The following is a 20104-nucleotide window of genomic DNA, read 5'->3' as shown; positions in this document are numbered from 1 at the left end:
GATATATTTTGGATGATCCCAAATAGTAGCCTGATGGCAATATTTTTTCTTTGGAGATATACCTAGAATCAAAATACCACAATGTCTATTAAATTTCTACTGTGAGAAGGACCCACCCAATTACTCTGTATATTAATTAGATTACTGCTTTTAATTAAATTTCAGTTTGTATCTTTCTTATTGTACCATGGATTCCTTGAGTAATGAAAAAAAAAAACACTTTTTAATTAATTATTTTATTTGATGTCCTTCATTCGCGCAAAGACAAAAAAACGTAAATGCAGAGGTGTCCTCATCGAATGAATATTCGAATACGACGTTATTGGTGGGCACCTGGAAAGTAGGTCGATGAGCACCAGCCAGTAAACTACTGCCACCTTGCCAAATAGCCTCCCTCCGAGATAGCATTAGTTTCGGCGTCCCCGACCGAGTGTCTGAATTGTGTCATCTTCTTTCTGCGGAACAAGAAATCAATTCGATACTAGTAACTACCTTTCTCACGGGTCGGTCAGAGCAACCAAACTTTCGGCGATCCATCCCGGTAAATGGGCGATTACGAGCCTGTACCGGACTTCGAACAGCAACCCCATACCGACAGGAGAACCACACGTATCGCCTCCCTCGATGTCTTTCGCGGCCTCTGTGTCTTCGTGAGCTCGCCGCTTCAAATTTTTGCTAACTTTTTTTGTTTGAAAAAAGCTCTGATTTTCTCACTCGCTTCGTTATTTTTGAAGTTTACGTTCGAGTACAATTGTTTCTTTCTCTGTTTTGCTTCAGTTGACGTGTTTTTCTTTAGTAGTCAACGCCATTTTGGCTGAATATGCAAGCCTCTGTTTGCTTCTTGAGAAAATGCTGGGGAAGGGATTAATCAGTTATTTATTTATTTTTATACATTTAAAACTATAGATGCTTCACAAGGATCTCGGGAGTCAGAAACGAAATATACTCGGGCTCAGCTAAAGCCTTTTGAGTAATTTAAGCAACTAGACATATGAACAAAATGGAATTTCCTTTAATTTAAGTTATAAAGTTCTTAATTTATTGGATCAGAACGTGAAATAGAGCCATGGCAATAATGGATTTTTTGGAGTGGATAGCATAAGCAATCATGTTTAAATTTGTGATTAGTGAATGCTACATCGCTTGCTTTTTTTCCAGCTCATGATGCTAGTTGATTATGCCGGGTCGATTTTTCCAATAATTTCTCATTCCCCGTGGGATGGGATTCATTTGGCTGATTTTGTGATGCCTTTCTTTCTATTCGTTGCTGGGGTTTCTCCTGCCCTTGTGTACAAGGTATTGATAGAATTTCCTACCAATAAAGTGAAATTTTTTTTCTATTCATTCTGTGTAATCATAGTTTGTTTTCCATTTGCAATTTCAGAAAGTACCCAACCGAGTAGAGGCTACAGGGAAGGCAGTGGGTAGGGCAGTGAAGCTTTTTCTTCTGGGTGTTGTTCTTCAAGGTAAAGTTTCTTGGTAATTTCCAGAGTAAACAATTTCGCTCACATATTGTGCATACGTAAACTTGCATTATTAATGGGGTGCCCTGAGTCCTAAAGACGACCTTTTTGGAGGGGAGGAGGGTTGAACTAGTAGGTTTTTTTATCGGTAAATTGTGGTTCTTTTTTTTTTACACCTAGTGTCTGAAAACAAAGTCCTGACTATGGAGTGCACAGGCCCTTTATAAGGAGTTTTCCACAAACTTCGGATAATTCAAGGGAAAGTTCTCCCAGTTTGATGGCCTCTCAATTATTTGCACTCAAGAAAATTCTAACCTTCAACTTGGAAGGAGCATTCCACCAAGATCAAATCCTGTACGACTTGAGCCAAGTGGTGTAATTTAAGCCCTTTTGGGCACCAAGACCCTTTAGAGCATACTAGTTCTGGAAAGCGAAGGCTAAAGAACCTACTACAGGGGTTTAAACATCGTTAGTGAATTGAATTGCAATGACGGGTTTAAATCCTTCTCTATCTCAACGATCCTTTGGCTGGTGTGCATATGGTAGGAATTGGGTCATGCTTTTGTGCTTGTTCTATTGATTATATGAAAATGCTATGTTGACTTCCTAAATGTACTGCTCAAAGTTAATACTAGTACATTTGTGTGTTTTTCTTTTTTAAAAGAAAACACACACACACACAAATGCACTAACAATAACTTTGAGCAGTACGTTTGGGAGAGCAGAGTAGCAACCCCTTGATTATATGATATCATTATAGATGTAAACTACTTTTGTCATTTCCTTATTTTTGGGTGTAAGAGTCACTTCATTTCAGGTGGTTATCTGCATGGAGTAAATTCCTTGACATTTGGCGTTGACGTCGAAAAAATAAGGTGGATGGGCATTTTGCAGGTGTGGTATAGTATGATTCAATCTTTTTATCCTCTTTTCGTGCCAGAATGTTTGGAAGAGGACCATTGCCATGTGTAGCATTTGATCATTCCAAATTAAAGAAAGTGGTTAATTCTCAAAAGTTTTTACTAGCAAATTAACAACTAATGTTTACTTTTGACATTTTACAAGGACAAGGGACCCATCACTTGGGTAGGCCACATAAGCCCCTAGCTTAGCGGCTGCTGCTTAGGCAGAGTGATTGGGCAGTAGAATTAGTTTCATGAAAGCATCTCTTTATTTCATTCCCTTGTTCTAAACTCGCCACCATTTACACCAGAGGATATCTATTGGATATATTGTTGCGGCTTTATGTGAGATCTGGCTTACATTTAGAACATGGAGGGAAGAAGGTTTTTTCAAGGGTTACTACTGGCACTGGTAAGGTCTTAATTTCAGGGAATTTTGTTATATATTACAAGTTTCAAGGGTTACTAACACATTCTATTCGATAATCCCCAGTTTTCAGTGTTCAACAATCGGTTCTATTTCTTGATACCGGCCTAGATTATGTTTTTTCCGCCCTTCCTTTTATACATTGATGGAGGGACCATTGTATGGTGCAAATTTTAGAAGTATCGGGCTACCTACCAAGCACAAGTCTTGGGTATTTTGAGTCTTGAGAATGATTCCTTCATGCAAAAATAAGGGTAGGATCATATCCAAGTTACCCTTTGGCCTTCACAGGATCCACTTGAAGTACCTGGACAATGATTCTTTTATTGGTTGATAAGCTCACTGGATCATGCTCCCAAAATTTATAGGAAAAACAAATGATGAATATACATGTAGGAGATAGCTGCTTCATTAGTTTAAACAAAGAAAACTTTATCAGTCATTAACATGATATTAAATCCAAGTTTCCATTTACAGCATGGCTTTACATTACTTGTACAAAGGGAGAAGTATTCCAACTGTAACCCTTACTCCAAAAAACTGAATTACCCAATTCGGTAATCCAGTGTTAAAATATCTAGATTTATCACATATTTAACTCCTTTGATTTTTATCTGGTTACTGAAATATTATTTCCTCATTTCGTCTGATATCTATGGGCACAGAATTATATTTCTTAAATGTAGGTGTATTGCGTTTTCACTGTCAGCAGTATACTTGCTGCTATCATATGGTCTATATGTTCCAAACTGGCAATTCACAGTACCTTCCTCAGCCTCTTCTTTGCCACCATCAAATGATAGCAATGTTTACATGGTGAGGGCACACTCAGTAGTTGGCACATTTCCTTTCATTCTTCTACATTCTTCCTGTACACGGTTCAATTTCCTTATCCTGCTTTATGATATTGCTACACCTGTATAAAGGTGTGGTTTAGTGCTTAGGGATTCAATTCATGTCAGGAATCTGTGCACGCGTGCATGCACTTGTTTTCTTATATTTAGTTCAGCCAATAGGCCAAGTAGTTAATATGTAGTAGTTCAATTCCTGCCTAGTTATTATATAAGTACAAGTTCTTGTTAAAAGTTCGTTACTTGATTTACCCAATTCATGGACACATTCTGGTTTATTTGTTGTAGGTAAAATGTGCTGTGAGAGGTGATCTCGGACCTGCCTGTAATTCTGCTGGAATGATCGACCGTTATATTCTAGGGATTGACCATCTATATAAGAAACCTGTTTACAGAAACTTGAAGGTATTTGTAAGATGAAGTTACTTACTTATCATTTTGGTGCTTGTCTATACCATGCAGCACATCAATGAGTAACAGTTCCAATTTACAGGAGTGCAAAATATCTGCCAATGGTCAAGTTTCAGAGAGTTCACCTCCATGGTGTCATGCTCCTTTTGATCCTGAAGGTATCTTAAGGTGGCCTACTAATTCTTCTTCATTGCCATACTTCATTCACAAGGTTCCTTCTATGTCTTGTTTGGCTCACTTCAAGTTCATACAAAACCATCTCGATTCATCTTGGTTCCTGTTAAGCAGATTATTCTTCTTTCCATCGTTAGTCTGTGCTGTCTCACATCGTAACTAACAAAAGTTCAGTTTTTTATTGGTACAAAAGGTAGTTGGAATGAAATGAAGGAAGAGTTGGACATTTTAGTGGAGAATTCAATGGGCTTATTTCAAAAACTTAAAGAATACTCCACTCAGAATATATGATGAAATAAATGGACCCAGATGAAGGCTTAGTTTAAAGAACAAATTGTTTGAGTGATCCATTGGCTCAAGATAGTCTAGTGGATAAAATCAGTTGAAAGGGAGCTGTGGAAGAAGAGGTCTTCTTATCATTCTTAGATTACATGATATAAATATCATCCGTGGTCATTACTTCCACATTCATGCTTTGGCCCAGCCATCCCAGATGACTCCTGAGTTTTCCCCCTAAAAAAACAGAAGTAAATTAGCAGCATTCCTTGCTTGATGTAACTTACCCTCATTCTATGACCAACACATTTTTAATTTCTCACTCTTGATTGAACATAGGTAATTAATATGATTCCTCTATATTTTCTTATTCTTACTAATATTAACCACACTTTCTTCAACTAGCAATCCAATTCACAAACATAAATCTGAATCAGTGAAAAGTGAAAACAGATTTGGTTCACGGCACAAAATTAGTTGCATGCCTTTTATAATGGCAAGCTTCTATTTTGCATTTATAATTGCTCTTCTCTTCATCCAGCTTTCGTTAGATATTAATTCATGAATGTTACATGTTGGCAGCTCCTTAACAGCAGCTGTGACTTGCATTTTTGGACTTCAATATGGACATGTTCTTGCTAACTTACAGGTGATATATTGTGCACGCTTGACAGCCATTTAATAGTGGGACCTTGAACTCATATTTAGTGGTGGAACTCATTATAACCTAAAAGATCATGAAACTGTTGAGGTTAAATATTACAACATTATCCTATACATCTCAACCTTGGAATACAATGCACTCATCTCTTCTTTATTTTCTCACGTTTTGGATATCACAAAAGAGTATTGTTAACCAGCTTTTCGCTTTCTTGTTTGCATGTTGATCAAATCTAAGTAAAACGAGTTTTTTTGGTCTATGGCTGTTGACTAAATATGATAATATACAATTATTTTTCAGGACCACGAGGGGCGCCTAAAGAACTGGTCCTTGTTTTCAACTTCTATGTTTGTCATTGGACTTCTCCTTGCCTTCACTGGTAGGCACTTCAATGTGTAATAATCTTAGCTTTAATTCCGGCCAGTATCCCATGCAGTTACTAGGCTGAGATCAATTCATGCAACCTAATCATTGTGACAACGAATATGATTCTTTTAGCAATTCTATATGTAGGGTTTTAATTTTAGGTATTCTTGGATATACCATGATACTGAAAATCCTTTTCTTTTTCTTTTTGTGTCAGGCATCCCTCTAAATAAATCTCTGTATACAGTCAGTTATATGCTGATTACTTCTGCATCTGCGGGGATCACATTTTGTGCTTTATATTTATTGGTAAGTTTTGGGGTCAATCCTTGCTCTTTGAAGGGTGACCATATGTGGACATAATTTTGATGTTGAATTTCCTTCTGAATTTTCCTTCCTTGGGAGAGAAACTTGACGGTATTGGCTGTAAAGTTCACTGACTTCCACATCTAAGGTTTGGAACTAACTTCCTGTCTTCACCGACCATCCCACTTCCTGGATATTTCGCCCAAATCAAGGTTTTAAACTTCTGTGAAGAAGGCTTAAGCCAAGAGATCAGAGGTTAATGAGTCTGTCATTTACTTTCACAGCTTCTGATTTTATCTCGAACAATACTCTTTTGAATATGCAAAATCTGAATTATTCCATCATTCCTGCAACATAAATTTGGTTCTTGTCAGTATAGATTTAACCAGTCCATGAGTTACCTTCCTAAGCTATTAAGGATTCATTAGAAGAACCTAAGAAACCGAACATTACAAACTGTTCTGCAGGTAGATGTTTATGGTTACAGACGGTTGACATCTGTGTTGGAGTGGATGGGAAGGCATTCTTTGAGTATCTTTGTCGTCATAGCTTCTAACTTAGCTATCATTGCAATTCAAGGATTCTACTGGACTGTTCCTGATAATAATATTGTGAGTATTTAAACTAGGCAGCAACTTCTTACTTGAAATCCCATTGTACTCATTAAAGTCCAAAAACCAGTAATACCATGCTTTTGTTGCTGCATTTTTCTTCGTTTACAGGTTCACTGGATCATATCGCGTTTTGTGCACACAGGCATCCAGTTCCCCTCTTTTGGCTAAACCTTGGGATCTCCATCCTTGATCAGATATTGTGATGTCCATCTTAATTTCCATTCCTGGTGTTACTATTCTTGATGGTTAAAATCCTTTTGATGGTTTCCAGTGTGACCTTTATAACCATAGAGGTATAAAGAGGTTGGAAAGAAGAGAGCTTTCGTTGTTGTAGCTAACCTAACCTTGCTGTAGACTGCTGTAATCATCATATGAATCAAATCTCCTTGTATCCAATCGTTTTGCTTTCCTCGTCAAGATAGTAATCTGTTTAGTCTAATTATATTTAGAGCTGAACCTGTAAGATGAAATAGGCTTTCCAATCTCTTTAGAAATGGTATCCATGGAAATAGTTGTTGCAGACCTGAATCAGTATGTTCATGAACATAATGACATATATATATATATATATATATATATATAAAAGTGATAGCCTGTTTAGTATGTTGTGGTACCAAGACAGATACTAAACTCTAAGAACTAATACATGCAAATGCAGCAAGAACATGTTGGTGCACAATGATGCTGCGTTTTTATATGCACAAACCTTCTCATATGAGCTGTCAACTTAAGTTCCATAATTGTGAAAAACTAGGAACTCACTCATATGTGAACTGGTCTATTCCATTTAGAGATAAACAAGATTGCAATTAACAAACTCAACACACTCTTTTTAATCATTATCTTTATTGTGAATTTATCCCTTTCTTATTATAAGAGCTTCTTTTTTAATAAAAATATCATAAATCTATTCTTTTATTGCGTAATTAATAATTTTATTGAAATTTTTTCCCCTTTCTTGTTTCCAAACAAAGTTTGCAACGAAGGAGATAAAAATATGGGTAATGTTAGGTACAAGTCGAAGTTGTACAACTTTTGCACAGATTCTTTGTAAAAAAAAAAGAGGACACCACTAAAAAAAGTAATTTTTGTTTATACTTTTTTATGGTATGATCTATTGTTTTAAATGAACTGTACAAGACTTTGTATATTTAATACTTATACAAATAATTTCTTTAAAAATATATACCAAAAAAAGTATGGGCCCAAGAGGGCCCAAACGGACTGGTAGGTAATGCTTACGCATGGGTGATAAAAGCATCATTAAATTAGAAAACAAAGGGTTCCTTTTATGAAATGCGCAAAGCCCGTTTGGGCCCAGTAGTGAAGCGTGCCCGCAAGGGGACCACATTCACTCCCAGCCACAGGAACATATTACCGTTGGACGTTCAAAACTTAAAAGCTCACCGGTCCTTTCTCTCCCATCCCATTTCACTCAACGGTTGAAAGATCTTTGCCGTTTTGAGGGACATGTGAATTTATGTGGATGTGGACAGATGTTAAACACAAATACAAAATCATGGGTTAACACTGACTTGTATCTTGTAAAAGTACACGTCCATAACACTCGTATACTTTTTTTTGGAACACTCATATACTTTTAATGATGATATGTTAAGTAGAAAAATTCTATTCTTGCATAGATCTTACATAGTAAAGTGCTATAACACAATTTATTTAGAAGATAAACTTTAAAATATAAAATTTTACAAAAAAAATCTTATTGATAAACTTTAAAATATTGAATTTTACAAAAAAAATCTTACATTTTAAGTGATGTGGATGATATATTCTACACACCAGCTTGAGAATAGAATGACAAGTAAATATCATCTCGTTTTTTAAGCCAATATTTCAAATATCATTCTACGAGGAGTAATGATATATACAGTCTTAGAGTGTGTAGTTACCGTATACTTATTATGAAAAAAAGTGGGGGCCCATTATAAAAAATATTTTTTATGCAAGTCCTAAATTTATTCACTTTTTTCAGAATAAGTATACACGGACTACACACTTTAAAACTGCAAATATCATTTCTCTTCTATAGGAGTGTTTCAATATTGCCACTCTTCAACATCATGATCAATCCATTTTATCAGTTGAAGTATACTCTTGAAAACTTAGATATTCTCTCAAGAAATATATTCCTTTAAGTTTATCAAGTATAGCGTTATTGGGTCTCTTAAACAAACCAATAATGTATATATTTAATCAAGTGTTTTGGCTAGATGTTTTGGATCAGATGTCATGAGTGTTTTGATCAAAACTAACACGTTACGAAGTGCTTCCAACTAAAAACATGATCACTTAATATATATATATAAAGACACTATTTAATAACATCATGTATAAATCATATTATTTTTAAAAATGAATTTACTATGCATCAGTTACTATTCATTCTCACACTCACACCTATAGCTTTTCCATAAGGTATGAAGGTGTTTTTCATAAGATGTGGGGTGTGGAGTTGTAACACCCAAACCCAGTACCAAGCCCAAGCCAAGCACGAGTGCTATAACATTTTTCTTTTAGGTTAATATGTATGAAAAATCCATTTAAGTTTTAATGAGTAGTTTTAGAGTAGATTACAGACTCAAATTTTATTTTTGGCAAAGTATGGATTTTATTGGACTTAATAATTAGGTTAAAATCTTCTAATAGGCCAGGCGGAATTTGACCCTAGAAATTTGTGGGACAAGTTGGATTATTTTGAGAGGCTGAGTCGAAGCCCATAACTCAGGGAAAAAGCCCAAACCTTACACGTCCAAAACTCAAGCCGGTGAGAACCAAGATCAGTTTCCACACGATGCACGTCCCCACTCCATGCACGTCTCCCTCCCACTTCATTCACAACATCTGTAATATTCATGTATAAGCAAGATGTTCATTTATTTCCAAACTAGGGTTGCCCTTCACCACGTTCACCATGTATGCACATTTCTCCCTCTCATTTTCTCTAGGGTTTCCAGTCATCTATATATACATATAGAGATCCTCATCACAACACATAGAAAACTACCCATAGCACCCCGCCACTGCACCTGTCCGAGAGAAAATAAAGCCACGACATTCCGTGTGTGTTCTGCCACTGCACCACCTTTCCACCTCTCATATGCCCTCAACAGCCAACCACGAGCACATAGCCCCTCCATGTCGTGTGTCGCCAACCACCACCCCCGAAAGCAACCCCACTGTCGTGCTTGTCCACGTCGTAACCTCCCACGAAGTTGTCCTCACGGCCCATAGACTCTGTTACGTTCAGCAGCCTCGCCACCCTGAAGCCAAGCCAACCACGTCGTTGCTTTTCCCTCAGATCACCACGATACCCAGCCACTGAAAAGCTTTGGACAAGGTGCTCTGTTTTGCACCACCTAAAACAGGGGAATTTTCCCCCCACCGTAAGTCACAACCCAGCCACCTCACAGCGCCAAGCCCCCTCCACTTTGTCACCACCTGCACAGAAAACACTACCAAACACTTTATGCCTCCCTGAGCCACTGCTCTCTCTCGGTAAGCCCATTCAAATCCTCCCCATGGTCTCCTCTCTGTCTCTCCCTATTTCTCTCAGATTCTTTCTCTCTCTCAGTGCGCAGCCACCCAGCTCCGTAGTGACTCCTTCTCTCCCGATGAGCTTAGTGCTTTCATGGGTTATGTTTTGTATTTTCATAAGTTTATTTTCATAACATACTCACCAAAGAACCCATGCATTATATGAATATTTTCCAAAATACCCGTGGTTATAAGTGATGATATTTTAAGATTATGAGAATTTTAGATTTTGAGGAATTAAAATAGGCTAATTTGGGATTTTAGGTTTAAATATCAAAATATGTATTTGTTTGAAAATTTATAGAAATTGTGTGATTATTTTATAGGTAACAAGTAATTTTGTTCAGCATTATTGAGGAAAGTTTCTGAAAAACTAAGAAGTCCAGGCAAGCAGGGTTCCTATACTAGACTTTGCATAAAAAGAAAATAAAACGAGGTTGATTTTGAAAATATGCATGTATGTTTTGAAAAGAAGTCTGAAAACAACCTCAGATATGTGTTCTGCATATGCATGAAAGTTGTATAAGAGAAAATATTTTCTGTCATGATTGGTGTAGAGATGAGTTAATTTTGTGTATTATATTTCTGAATTATATAAAAAGAGCGAATACGAAATTTATGAAATTTGTACATATGATGCGAAATTGTTCTAAAACTGTTTTTGAATATGTGAAAAGATCTGAATTTGTTCAGTATTCTATTTGGATATGTTGTAACATCTGAATACATTGGCATGAGATTCTGAATCTGTATTCTGATTAAGTCTGATTCTGATGTTCTATTCGGTTTTCGTTACGACCCAGCCACAGGTGATAATACTGGCATACGACCCAGTCACGGGTGATAATACTGGCATATGGCCCAACCACCGGTTATAATAGTGGATATGACCCAATCACGAGTGATAATGGTGGATAGAGCCCAACGAAAGGTGATAATAGTGGATACGGCCCAACCACGAGTTATAATAGTAGATATGACCCTTCCACGGGTTATAATTGTAGTTTATAACCCTACTACGAGGGTTAAACATGGTATACAGCCCAACCACATGTTATAATAGTGGATACGACCATTCCACGGGTTATAATTGTGGTTTATAACCCTACCACGAGATTAAATATGGTATCTGTCCCAATATGATATTCTGATATGATGAAGATGAGGTCTCAAATTTTGATATGCCAAAAGATTTTTGAATAAGAATATTTTCTGAAAGTTTTGTTATAATATTTTTGGTAACATGCTTTGATTTTGCATTCTGAAAGCAAATGTTTCCGATTCTGCTTTCTGAAAGTAAATATTTTGTTATGCATTTTAAATTCTGAAAATGCTCATGTTTACATACTAGTATATATTTTCTGCTTACTGAGTTGTTGATAACTCATCCTTTATCTTCATTATATTTTTCAGATAATTTTAATACTTTAGCTTGAAGTCAAGAGTAGAAAGTGTTAGTAATGTTTGATAATTATAGATAAATAAGTATAAGAGAGTACACGTTTTTATTGGAGAGCCTTATTTAGTAGGTTATGATTTTATATTATTCGATATTTGGAGTTATGGATTTTTCTGAATCTTTATGGAGTTTTTAAATTATTTTATTGAAGTATTTATTTGGTGTCCTGGTAGAAGAATATATATATATTTGTTTTGAATAAATAAATTTGTATTTTTATAAAATTATTAGAATATATAAATATATTATGAGAGATGATTTTAAATTATAAAAAATAACTCCATGAATCTGTAGAGACGGAACGTTATAAAAATAGTGAATAGTAATTGAGGGTAAGAATTTTTCTTTTAAAAATAAGTGTACAGGGGAGTGAGGGAGCCGGAGGAAAGGACATAAATTCTCAAGGATTCTCAAACTGCCACGTTTGGGTCATTAATTGAGGCTCAGGCATTTAGATCCAGAGCTTAAAACATCGGGACAAAAATAGGAAGGGATTTAAAAAAAGAAAGCCCACATGCAGCTCTACTTCCTAAAAGTTAACCTAAACAAAGGCTCGAGTCAGGAACCTAGAGTCCCAAAAGTAAAGAAAGGTCGCCCTGGTGTCTAAAATAAAACACGCACAAGACAGGCACACATGTATCAGGATAAGGACAACAGATAACCGTTGTAGGCGTGGCTTTGGTTGGATGCCAGGCTGACGCGACCCTGAGCCCTACCCATGAGCCACTCACACCTCCTCAAACAAACATATATGATTAGCCCTTCACATGGCCTCGCTGTACACCCTGGTCCCATCTGTAAACCCTAATCTTAGTTCCCCGGTTATGCTCCTCTCTCTGTCTGTCTCTCAAAAGTCTTTCCCATTTCCAGCAATTTTTAAGACCTGATCATTTTATTCCACAAATGCCCTTTTGCTTATCCATAAAATGCAGTTTAAATTAACCATTTAACTATCCTTTAGCTCAGTCTGTTCTCTACACTCTCATCATCTCTTCCTTCTCTCTCACTAAAAAAGTTTTGAGAAACAGCGACCGACTAGCTCACGTCCTTCACAGAGCAAGAGAGGAAAAGACTACTGGTGCTCCTTGTTTAGGCCGTGAAAGATGTCGAAGGAAGTGAGCGAAGAGGGACACAGGCACCAACATGGCAAGGACTACGTAGATCCTCCACCCGCACCACTCATTGACTTGGCCGAGCTAAAGCTCTGGTCTTTCTACCGCGCTCTCATCGCCGAGTTTATCGCTACTCTTCTCTTCCTCTATATCACCGTTGCCACCGTCATCGGGTACAAGAAGTCCGGACCCTGTGACGGCGTCGGTCTTCTGGGTATCGCTTGGGCCTTTGGCGGCATGATCTTCGTCCTCGTCTACTGCACCGCCGGTATCTCTGGTAATACTCTCTCACAACCCTTGACAGATCCCTCATTTTCGTCACCACCCTTTTGGTTTCTTCGAAGTAATTTGTTGATGGGTGTTGTGTTTTCTTGGTATATGTTCATGCAGGTGGGCATATCAACCCGGCTGTGACATTCGGGCTGTTCTTGGCCAGGAAGGTGTCGCTGATCAGGGCTGTGGCGTACATGGTGGCACAGTGCTTGGGAGCTATCTGTGGTGTTGGGTTGGTTAAGGCTTTCATGAAGCATGACTACAACACACTTGGCGGTGGAACCAACTCTGTGGCTCAAGGGTACAGCAAGGGCACAGCTTTGGGTGCTGAGATCATTGGTACCTTTGTGCTGGTCTACACCGTTTTCTCAGCCACTGACCCAAAGAGAAGCGCACGTGACTCACACGTACCTGTATGTAACCCCTTCGTCTTCATGTCATTTTTGTTACCTTTTTAAGACTATATATATGGTGGGTATGAAGATTAATATTGTTTGGCTTGTACGTGTACGAGTTTACGATGATGTTTTTCTATGTCGTGTGCAGGTGTTGGCTCCACTCCCTATAGGGTTCGCTGTGTTCATTGTGCACTTGGCTACCATTCCCATCACTGGTACTGGTATTAACCCAGCTAGGAGCTTTGGTGCTGCTGTTATCTACGATAACGATAAAGTCTGGGATGAGCACGTATGAACTTCTCCATGAATTTGCTTTTAGTTCATGCATACGTCAATGTTGTGCTTTATAGCCTTTTCTTTTTCTGTTTTTTTTTTTTTGTCTGAATTATTAACAAGATAGTGGGTATGTGATGGTTTGGGCGTGCAGTGGATTTTCTGGGTTGGTCCGTTTGTGGGAGCACTGGCCGCAGCAGCATACCACCAGTACATCTTGAGAGCAGCGGCTATCAAAGCTTTGGGGTCTTTCCGCAGCAACCTCACCAACTAAGCAACCAAAACCACCTCCGAAAAGGAACTTTATTTTTTAATGTCCCATTTCTCTTTCTCCCCTATTTGTTTGTTTGCGTGTATGTTTGCGTGTATGCGAGGATGTTCATGATGATGACTTTTCTTCTTTTTCTTGTTTTATTTATAAGTAAATCTCTGTTGTTAGCATTAATGTACGTTGATTGTTTAAAACAGTGGTACTGCTCTGCTTTTTTAATCCCTTTAATCAGTACTGTCTAATCCTCTTCTCAAGTGATTATTTGAGTCTTTAATTTCCGAGAAAAACAAACATATCGGAGCTGAAAAAAAATTAACAAGAAGTTTTGTTACTTCGGCCATCATTTTAATGAAATACAAAGTACGGTGATGTCCAGTCTGCCAAGAAATTCGGTGAGATCGACGTTGAGTTGAAGCGAGACCTTGAAGAAGGCGGCTAGGTGAATTAGATCAGTTTGTTAATGTACGGTGAGGATTGAGTTTTGATGGCCATAGATTCCCTATATTCATGCCACGTGTTAGAACCAAGAGCTCCTAATCTAAGGTATTTAAAAGATGATGCTTGCTTGTAGTTTATGGGGTTGGGTACCATCTTTCTCACCACCCTCTCTGGAAAGGTCCCTTTGACATTCTGGCATGCATCACAAGGTTTGTCCGCCCAATAGAAGTTGGAGAACAGCTCTGATGTAGCCACGTGTCAAGGGACCATAGGATCGCATGCATGGCATCACATGGGTGGGGTGGAGGGTACGTACGTACGTAGGTCCTCAAAGGCAGTAACAAATTAAAGCTAAAAGAAAATAAAAAGAGAATGGAAGAGACTTTTCATAATGTATTTTCTACTTTTTTTTTTTTTTAGCACATAGATGGATTAAGATAGAACCGAATCAAAGAGTCAAATGGTCAAAAATCCAACGGTTCATTTCTTTGAACTCTGGTCTCAAAGAGTCAAATGGTCAAAATTCAGGCTGACAGTGGCCCCCCTACGTGGCTCTTTTCACGAGGCCGGGATGCGTGTTAATTAGCTATGTGGTTCAAAATTGTTACTGATCAGGGTGCTTCTTATTTCTTAATTTGCACTTCAATTCCCTTTTCTCATGTCTGCCAAAACAATCAAAGGCTACCCTACCCATCATTCAACTTTGTCTTTGGGCTTTAACGCCACTATTGCTTGTCGCCTTTGGTAGTGTAGCTTCGCGAGGGGGTAAAGAGATAGTGGACTACTCAGCCGCCCCTTTTTTAGTTGTATTTAAATGTTATGTTGAATTGAATTGAATTGAATTGAATTGAATTGAATTGAATTGAGATGAGACGAGATGATAAAATTATTGTTAGAATATTATTTTTTAATATTATTATTATTTTGATATTTGAAAAAATTGAATTGTTTATTATATTTTGTATTAGAATTTGAAAAAGTTATAATGATGAGTTGAGATGGGTTGAGTAACCAAATGAAGCCTTACAATATCACCTAGCGTTTGTTTTTTGTTTTTTTTTTCATATATTTTTAATACATTTAAATATTTAAAAAAAAATATCAATACATTTAAAATCATTTCCTTAATTACTAAGTAAAATAAAATTTATTTTTGACTAGCAGTCAAGTGGAACCGTCAAAATTGGAAGGCAAAGTAATTTTTTTCAAAGAGAAATACTTTTATTATACAATAAAACTTGATTTGATATGATTTATTAATTTTTAAATTAATTTTTATTATTTTTAATATCATATCATATTATTTTATAAATTTATTTTTATAAAATTTGATAATAATTATTATAAAATAGATTTAATATATCAATTACGTCAATTTGATATGTTTGCTTTTATAAGATTTTTGACTGCTACAACACTTATCAAACATGAGTCACCGTTAATACAAGCTTACTTTCATTAGAATCTAGCATTTGATTTAACTGTCGGAAATTAAACGACCAGACCTCAGCTTGTTATTTCATTGAGAGAATTCAGAAGGATTTATTGCATAGTCCCCACCAATTCTTATCATTCTGACCTAGCAGTAGATTAGCAAAAAGAACGTCAAAGCTAGATCTCTCAATTAACCGACAGGATTATTTGAAGGGTAATATTTAAGATTATTAATTATTAGTTGAGTTTCGAGGAGATAGAAATATCATTCATGTCTAGTAGTTGCACCATGATTAGTCAATTTATATAGTCGTACTTATTAAATAGTTTTACAATATTATGTTGGAAAAGATATTTTGTAATATGATTATGATCTTATAATAGCGATTATATATTCTTTTTTAAATAGTTGTTGCAACTCATTTGCCAATAATTTCAATAAAAATATTTTAACCTTATAATCAAATCTTATAATTTAAATAATATGAATCATGTATTCTTAACATGATTTACGAGTAAAATTTTTTGAAAAGAATATTCACTACAAAAAAACAGTTTTTTGCGGCATAAAAAATCGTCGTAAAAAATACTAACTGCCCGGCAAAATATTTTTTAGCGTCCACCAAAATCGCCGCTAGAGGGACGGTAATACTGCGTCTCAAAGATATTTATTATGTTGAAGGTTAAGGGCAGGGGTTTGGGTGAAAAATAGGAGAGGGAAAAATGTAAAAGGATTTTCCACCATTTTGGTTTTAACATTTTCTTTTTACAGCGGTATAATATCGATGTAAATAATTAAATAATTGCCACAAATATTAAATCTTTACAGTTAGGAAAACTGAAATCAAAGAAAATGTGGTTATAAAACCACATGGTCCTAAGCACAAGCCGGCTGCTAACATAACGTACGTGCAAAAACAAAACAAACAAACCAACCCTAACTAGTTTATATATACAGCATGCAGAATATTATGTACCAATCCTTAGCTGTTCTATTGCTAATTCCCTCGTACAACATGAGAAAATGAAACCTTTTAAATTCTTCAAGGTTGCATCACAAGAGTTCATCTAACAAGGATGATCTGCCGTGAGAATTTTCCACCTTGGTCCTGATAGACAATATGTTCTCATTCAACTGGGAAATTTTAAGCTCAAGCTTACTCAAGCGAGCTCTGGTTTTAGCTACTTGTTTCTTGGCAATGTCAACCTCTTTTTCTTTAAGAGACAGATCTTCCATTCGAGATGCTAGTTCTTTCCTCGTCAGTTCCAAATCGCGATCGAAGTTGGCCTTTGCTGCCTCGATGGATCGATGCTGACTAATGAGTTCAATGTCTGCTGTGATCTCATCGATTCTGTGTCGTAGCCAACTGATATCAATTTGAGAAGACTCCACATCCTTGAGAATAGCTAAGAGTTCTTTCAGTTTGGCTTTGGTCAGGTGAATAATTGAACTGGATTGTAATTCCTTAACCACAAAGCACAAACACTCCAAATAATAAGAGCGCAAGGACATTGATTCTAATTGACAGCTTGCAGCTATGTCTCCATACTTGTTAAAGATTGACTGCAGAATGGAAGCCAAGCTTTCTTTTAAATGATATCTTCCAACCGACACACGGGAATCAGAAATTTCAGACTGGACATCTCCCTCCTGGTTGCCTTCTAAAGCATCAGAAATATCAAAGAAACTAAAGCTCATGGATTCAGCAGCTGAACCATTACCATGTTCTTCCATGTCATCAACAACTGGATTAGGGACAGCATAAGATGAAGCATAGAGCTTTTCATCCTCTTCCTGATTGTTTGGTCTTTCCCCATAAATGTGGGTACTATTTTTCTCTGGATAATCAATGGGACTATCAGGCTGTCAATGAAAGAAAGAGGAGTCAAATAGATAGAAAAACAGAGGATTCATAATAGCATGTGTAGTGCTGATCATCAAAAAGGGAAAAAGGAAAGAAGTTAAGAAAGAACATTTGTGTACGTGGGTGTGGGTTAGAGAAAGTGTATGCACCGATATCAGAATTCCAGATTTAGGCACCAAGTGAGAGGATGAGACTAGGCTCTTGTTGAGAGAAGGATTCTGGGTACGAGTTTCCTTAGCATGAGCCCGAGGATGAGGAAAATCTTCAGTGATTTCTGATTCCACCTCTCTCTTAGAAGCAAAATCAGAAGGGTAAACTGTGTTCTGAAAAGTTATATTGTCATGTGCTTGTGGGGACTTTGGCTCGGAACCTTCCTTCTTTCTCCTACCAAAACTTCTGGAAACATTAAGGAGAATGGAACCTACAATTCCAATAAAAAGAAAAAGAAAAAATCGACACGGCGAATTAATAAAATTATGTATTGTCATCGACAAGTGGTGATTTAACGAAAATATTTAACATGTTGAGTCACGTAATTTAAACATGATATCAAAGCAGATATTTTTCATGAATTAGCAATTCAAAAACTAGATAAGACCACTAAATTAAAATCTAATCAATCCTCCGAAGGATAACTAAAACACAAGGCATGAGTATCATCAGGAAAGCTAGCCAAAGCAGCAGTTGCCAAACTACAGGAGTGCATCTACAAAACTAACAGCAAATCTGGTATAAACAGTTACCTGATTTCTTCTTATTCTTGAAGGCTTGGCCTTGAGCAATCTTTTTGCGACAAGATTCGGTGCATTCATGGAAGGGATTTGATGCGTTAACGCAATCTGGGAGTACATTTCCTTTGACAGCCATCTCTTTGTTTAGCCCTCGGAGGCCCTGCAAACCAAGAATAAGATAAAAACCAGGTTAATTTGAAGAAATTTTCCCAGCCAATGGAACATTAAAATGAAATTCCCATTTTTTTTTTTTTCCTTCCAATTTTCAAATGAAAAAACATATTGAAAGCTGCTCCTCATATCCTCGTATAAAATGGAAGACAATCATACGAAATAATATTTTATCAAATAAAAAGGAATAATATTTTATCACTGGTTATAAAATAATTATATTCGAATATTATTATACAAAAAACTACGTCGCGTTGGAAGGAAACCGTACGGAATATCTATTAAAAAAAGCTCAAACAAAACCCCAACTCAAACCAAGGTACTTCGAATTACTGTACAAGGACTCATAAGCATTGATCAGCATAAAAATCACTGATAATGTTAATAACTTGACAGAAAAAATGTTATGAAGATTAAAGTTTTGGGATCCGTACATACCCAGAATTTTCTTAAAGCTCTGTACGGTTGTTGGGAACTTGTTTGGAAAGAAAATCAATCACTGTAGTTGTTGAATCCACCTTTTCTCGGCAAACAAACAAAGTATGACTGTTGGAGAATCTACAAAATAGTAAAATACAGACCCACTTGTCAATTACCAGACGGCAGAGACTATTTCCTTCACAAACAAAATACACCCAAGAAAAAAAGTTGATGGAGCTCCAACGCCAAAAGAGCAAAGGATTAGAGACCGAAGCTAAAAAGTTATTTTATATATATATATATATATATATAAAAGAATTAAAAAAGCAACGGAACAGAAGGTTCAGTTTGCTAGAGAGAGAGAGAGAGAGAGAAGCAGAGGACATAATGCAAGAGGCAAACCTTTAAATCGAATTAGAATAGCAGAAGTGAATTATTGACGTATTTGACGTCGCAGTTTTGCTTGACAAAGTTACCGTCTGTTCTGATCAAAGATTGACGATGTTTTATGGACAGACGCAAAGCTGAAAGCTGGATGGACAAGTTTCATGAACGATATTTCTTAGAGGTTTGACTTCGAAAACCTGTGATAATTACAGGGTGGGGTTAAAGACAGCAAGCTTTATAATTCCTGACGTGTAGCAAGTGGAAGAGAATCCATACCATTATGGACCAGATTTCGTGCATTAAATTTCTGTGTGGACATTGGTCTCCCATTTATTGGATCGGGCCAGCAACATTAACGGTGCTCTGTTTCCGGACATTCAAGCGGACTGCAATTACAGTTGGGAAAAGAAAACGAAAACGAAAACGAAATAAATTAATTTAGACATCATCCCTTAGGTCATATATATTTTTCTATGAAATTAAATAAGAAGTTGAGGAGACATGATCGGGATGGGATGGGATGGGACGGGATGGGAGTGTCTCTGGGTGTGATGTAATGCACGGTAAAGAAGAAATCAGCTCAGGAGATGGCAGATGTGTAATAAGCTGCAATTAATAGAACCTTCTTGCATGCACTTTGAAAGATAGATCCTATCAAATATTAATTAATTACATAATTTGATCGAAGCGACGAAGACATGCACAACAACCTGGTCATGTAATATAGTAGGAGTGAGACAAATATCTGCATCCACGCATCCACAATAAAGGGTAGGTGATAACGAAAATTAATGATGAAAATTAATCATGTCCCTCTTCTTATACAAATTAAGATCGTCCACAATGAAAGGCTGCTAGCTGTGTAG

General features: G+C 36.7%; 1 protein-coding gene and 1 pseudogene across 3 annotated transcripts; one reads left to right on the top strand and one right to left on the bottom strand.

Moving 5' to 3' along the window:
- The first annotated feature begins 417 nt into the window (after window positions 1-417).
- On the top strand, window positions 418-14020 carry LOC121257537 (annotated as a pseudogene). Its single transcript, XR_005939227.1, has 16 exons — window positions 418-650; window positions 1159-1296; window positions 1385-1466; window positions 2281-2357; window positions 2677-2777; window positions 3479-3608; window positions 3932-4048; window positions 4137-4222; window positions 5087-5153; window positions 5466-5544; window positions 5749-5840; window positions 6305-6452; window positions 12537-12854; window positions 12968-13263; window positions 13397-13537; window positions 13676-14020. The product of XR_005939227.1 is annotated as an uncharacterized LOC121257537 (transcript).
- Window positions 14021-16510: 2490 nt separating this feature from the next.
- On the bottom strand, window positions 16511-19437 carry LOC121257536. Of its 2 annotated transcripts, XM_041158567.1 has the most exons (5): window positions 19254-19437; window positions 18870-18989; window positions 18273-18420; window positions 17679-17950; window positions 16511-17528 (listed from the first exon to the last, which is right to left on the bottom strand). In XM_041158567.1, the coding sequence occupies exons 3-5, from the start codon at window positions 18394-18396 to the stop codon at window positions 16719-16721; spliced, it is 1206 nt and encodes a 401-aa protein (XP_041014501.1). In that variant the 5' UTR covers window positions 18397-18420; window positions 18870-18989; window positions 19254-19437; the 3' UTR covers window positions 16511-16718. The 2 variants fall into 2 exon arrangements, with proteins under 2 accessions (XP_041014501.1, XP_041014502.1); XM_041158568.1 differs by lacking the exon at window positions 19254-19437 and having other exon boundaries at window positions 18870-19226.
- Between the last annotated feature and the right edge of the window lie 667 nt (window positions 19438-20104).

This window comes from Juglans microcarpa x Juglans regia, chromosome 3S (genome assembly GCF_004785595.1).
Source record: "Juglans microcarpa x Juglans regia isolate MS1-56 chromosome 3S, Jm3101_v1.0, whole genome shotgun sequence".
Lineage (NCBI taxonomy): Eukaryota > Viridiplantae > Streptophyta > Magnoliopsida > Fagales > Juglandaceae > Juglans > Juglans microcarpa x Juglans regia.
This window is presented reverse-complemented; position numbering and strand designations above follow the sequence as displayed.